Source organism: Limulus polyphemus, unplaced genomic scaffold (genome assembly GCF_000517525.1).
Source record: "Limulus polyphemus unplaced genomic scaffold, Limulus_polyphemus-2.1.2 Scaffold4278, whole genome shotgun sequence".
Lineage (NCBI taxonomy): Eukaryota > Metazoa > Arthropoda > Merostomata > Xiphosura > Limulidae > Limulus > Limulus polyphemus.
In genome coordinates, this window is record NW_013669888.1 from 51,378 (window position 1) to 56,050 (window position 4,673).

General features: G+C 37.4%; 1 protein-coding gene across 1 annotated transcript in view; it reads right to left on the bottom strand.

Moving 5' to 3' along the window:
• LOC111088714 overlaps positions 1-4,231 on the bottom strand; it is a 6,252-nt gene extending 2,021 nt beyond the window's left edge. The window contains exon 1 of the mRNA XM_022399537.1: positions 880-4,231. Coding sequence (XP_022255245.1) covers positions 3,335-4,201 — 867 coding nt within the window. The 5' untranslated portion in view covers positions 4,202-4,231 and the 3' untranslated portion in view covers positions 880-3,334. The remainder of the gene's footprint in view (positions 1-879) is intronic.
• Positions 4,232-4,673: the final 442 nt, after the last annotated feature.

Sequence of the window (4,673 nt, forward strand, 5' to 3'; positions counted from 1 at the left end):
AGGCACGAGTGGTTGTTTTTTTTTGGGGGGGGGGATATGGGAGTGGTTTCTAAGTGCTTATTATAAAGATAGAAATTTCGTCCATTGGTTACAGCAGAGATTCCCAATCTTTTTGTTCCTCTGTACCCCTTGCTCTTGTACATTCTGACAGGTTCCCATGTACCCCTTGGCCTTGGGCATTCTGACAGGTTCCCATGTGCCCCTTGGCCTTGGGCATTCTGACAGGTTCCCATGTACCCCTTGGCCATTTTGACAGGTTCCCATGTACCCTTTGGCCTTGGACATTCTGACAGGTTCCAATGTACCCCTTGGCCTTGGGCATTCTGACAGGTTCCCATGTACCCCTTGGCCTTGGACATTCTGACAGGTTCCCACGTCCCCCTAGAAATTAAAGATCAAAAATTGATAACATTATATAGATTTTATATTATTTTATTATGATATCTGTATGTGTGGACTGCATCAGTCAGACAAAGTGGCTCACATAAATATACGCCTAGTTCGATTTATCGATGTTATCAATACTATAAGATCCTCGTTCTACTTTGTTGGATTGGAGTCATTGTTTTGGCAGATTATTGCAACTGACGTTAATTAGTTGTTGTGTGAACTACTGTAAGATTTCCTCGACCTAATTAAAAATTGAAGTATTGTTCCAAATTAAATGTAATCTATACATTTACAATAAAATCTACGGTTGAGCCTGTTTTACGAGCTCTGCCAGTCTGTAGTTTGTGTGAAAGCGGGTACTACATTAGGTCCTTTGATTTTTTTATCCTCCATACACCATCAAAAGCTCGATAAATTATGTAGAGATTTTTAAAGAGTAAATACGGCATGTTGAATCCACGCCAATGTTAAATGGTATAGTACACTTACAGTTAACTGGCAAAGTTTGATTGGCAGTGGGAACAACGTCGTCTCTTCCAACATCAAGAACCCCTTTCGGACAAATATGGCATTAAAATATCTAAAACAGTATCACGTTCTTTTAGGTTATAAGTTTTCGTTTCGGTTTTGGGCTTATTAACTCTGGATTTTACAATACTTAGGGTAAAACTGTGACGTCTCTAGAACTTGGTTTGTCTCTATGAATTCCTTCATCAATTTTACGTTTACATCCTCCAGTAGATCTGAAACAAAATAAAGGAATAATGTATAATGCTTTAACAGTCCATAAAAGTTTCAGGCTTAAGAAAAGCAACATTAATTATCGCTTGTGATGCATATACCGCTATACGAATATTCGCATGTTAACCGTGCCAATTCAATACAATGAATAAATGTAAGAAAGTGATTCCAGCCAACAGTTTAAAACCCAGATCAACTAATGAATCAGTGTGTTAATCGTGTGCACTTTATACTTGAATTCTTTTTTCAATGCTAAACTTTACTTTCTCCTATAGCACGTGGTCTAAACAAGTAATTAGACCAGGTACTGAAGCAACAACGAATTAAAAAACCTCATATTTTTTAAGTTCAGACGCCAGTTCCACTTATTTTCTGTTTATCTTGGACAAGACTTAAGATACTTTATTAGAAAAGCTATGGCAAATAACACTGTTTTCAACAACCGAAAAAAACATAAAAATAGGGTTATTCAAGTATTGTAAGCTAAGGTTACTAATATTTGAGATTGTTCAAACAGTTATATATCTATTTTTTGTAAATATGTAACACTGTCGAAGTGTCAATCTTTTGTTCCTGCATAAGACAATTACATATTATCATTATCTATGTCAACGGTTTTTAAAAACCAGGTTTCGATACCCACAGTGGGCACTGCACAGGTAGCCCATTGTATAGATTTGTGTTTAACTACAAATAAAACAAACAAAGTCTGTGGTTCGTGGAATGATTGTGTAATTACAGAGAGGAATCGGTAGCAGAGTGCATAGGTCTCGATGTGATGAAAACATTACGTGATTCGCGAACAAAAACATTTGTGAAACGCGTGTTCAAGAAATTGTGCTTTAGTTTAAGCTATTCATCTTCTAGAAAATATACTACTTCATTTGTTTTTAATTGTTGTTGTTGTTTTTGGTTCTTAGGTAAAGCACGTGTCCAGAACACGAGATGAAGCTACCTATACTTATTTGTACTTGTTGGGATTTAACAACTCATACTGTTTGTTTCAGAGAAAAGTTATTCAATGACCAATTTGCGCAGTGTCAACCGAGGGGATTGAATCCTGAATTTTCTCAACTAAAGTTTAGTACCGAATTTCAAAACACAAAATATTCTAGCTATAAAAGAAAATATTCCTCTAATCCTTTGAAAGTCTCGTCACTTCATGTTTAACGTTTTTCTTGAGCTACTACAGTTTTTCAGAGTTCTTTTGCGATCATAAAACTTCATTATATTCACTATTTTGATTATAACTTTTAATCAGTTTTGGCAAAATGAATTTTTTTAGATATTATGAATCGTATCAAGGCCAAAACGATAAAAACATAATTAAGGTTGTAAAGGTTTTGGTTCATATGCACCATGGTAAATCGGCATCCAATGACCAAACGTAAAGTAGGCTTGACACACAACTAAGCCTATTTTGCACTCGACCATATGGTGTCGCGTTTCTGTTGAGAATCCATATGTAGGTGATTCACAAAAGTTTGGTTTTACCATTCATACAAATTAATTAACATGGAAAAGTATATTAACACGGATTCAGTTCTATTTCATGACAAGACAAAAAAAGTACAAATTTAGTTATCTAATTTTTTTTTACTTCTAAATTCCATCATTACTTTGTATAGTTAACCGGAAAGGTTTAATTATCTTCGCTAGAAGTTAGGGTAAATCTTATGAATCTTAAAACATAGGTAAATACGTAAGGATGACGGTCAAATGTTAACCAACCAACACATTTTAGGAAGCTTACAACCTGTAAAGACTATCTGGTCCATTAGTACCTCCAAGTCCTCTAACAGTACCTACAACATCCTTTTTTTAAATTCGCACCAACAGGAAGTTCGTGGGTACCTCCTCTTCGTTATAAGTCACGGATAACCTTGGCCAAAGGTTGACGCTGGGAGCTAAACAACGGCATTGTTTTATTTGTAGACTACATGCTAAGGGGGAAAATTCTGAATATTTTATAAGTTCTGGATTAGGGTTGTCATGTTTTTCGTACTTCTGTGAACTAAGCTATCCACAATCAAAAGGCATAGCCCTTGCAGTAGCTTATCTGAGGTATCGGTAGCCCCTGAATCAGCAAACTTACCGCTACCGTGGGAAATAGTTATCTGTGCTCGCGTGCATTGCATATGTAAGCTCGCGTATTCACTTTTTGGAATGTCATCGTGATCAATATCAACTGAATTTCATTTGGTTACGTTTCGAGAAAACTACAGTTCACGGGTGTTTCTTGGGAAAACGGCGTTCTAGAAGAGGACAGTTTGTTATCGTTTTGAAAATCTGACGTTTTCTTTCTAGAGTATTCGCTACCCGGAAATTCATTATTGCTTTCCATTTGGCACGACACTGTCGAAAGACGAGTAAATTTATTATCACAGCCTGCTTCTGAGCTACTGTCGGTAAGGTAGGTTCGTTCACTTAGAGAATACGAGGTTCCTACCAGGTTCCGAAGATTTATGTCTTGCGATTGGCTAGCTTCTTTGTTGGTCAGAGGTAACGAGTTTCTACAAGAAGTAGATGGAAGAGTGTTTTGTTGTGACACACACGTTTGACCACTGGCTACTTCGTCTTCTAACCTTCGTGACGCTGAATAATTCAATGAACTCGATAAAGAAATGATACTAGTTCTAGACTGTAGTAGTGTGGAGGCTGCTAGTTCTGATGAGAAACCGGTACTGTATCGATGGCGATGAGGAATCCCGCTACCTTTCAAGTGGGAGACAAGAGACAGTGGATAACTCTCTCTACGAACCGCTGTCCCTGGTGCTGAAATGGCATTTTTCAATGGCTCACTGTGCCTACGACGCACTGACGTTTGTAAAGAATCGACGACCAGAAAACCTTCGTTGTATAGACTAACACAATCTTCGAGACTGTCCTCTTCCTCGGAGGCCAAGGGCGCAAATTCGTCACTAGCCATCGCGGCTATTCCCATCGTTGAGCTCGTGTCGTCCAGTTCTGCAAGCTCTCGCTGTAACTGTTCATTCCACCGGGCTTGATTATTGCGAAGATTTTGCATTAACTCTTGAGACAAAGAGCTCTTTAAAAACTGGTGCCACATGGCAAATAGTGGTGAGACGACGTAACGTAAAAAATCTAAAAATGTGAGAGAACAAAACATTATACAATAAACATAACTTTACTGTCCGTATTTAAAACGGACACATGTGAATTTTAAAAAAAATCAATGAAAAACATTTGGGGTAGATATAACGATCTTTTGTATTTTCATAATTGTATAAAACCTTTGTGGAATTTCTGCCTTAGCGTTTACCTACAAAAATGTTATGTTATTCTGTAACCCAGACATTCCCAACCTGGGGTACATTTGCACTTCTCAGAGGGTACATAGAGGTCTGAGAGTATAACCATGATTTACACTTTACATGGTGTTTTAATCTAAGATGATTGCAACAAGCAGCAAGATAACAGGCCTATCTTCAAAGAAATTCTCCTTTGTTGGAATGGAGTCACTGTTTTTGGCCTTTCTTTGAAGATAGGCCTGTTATCTTGCTGCTTGTTGCAATTCATCT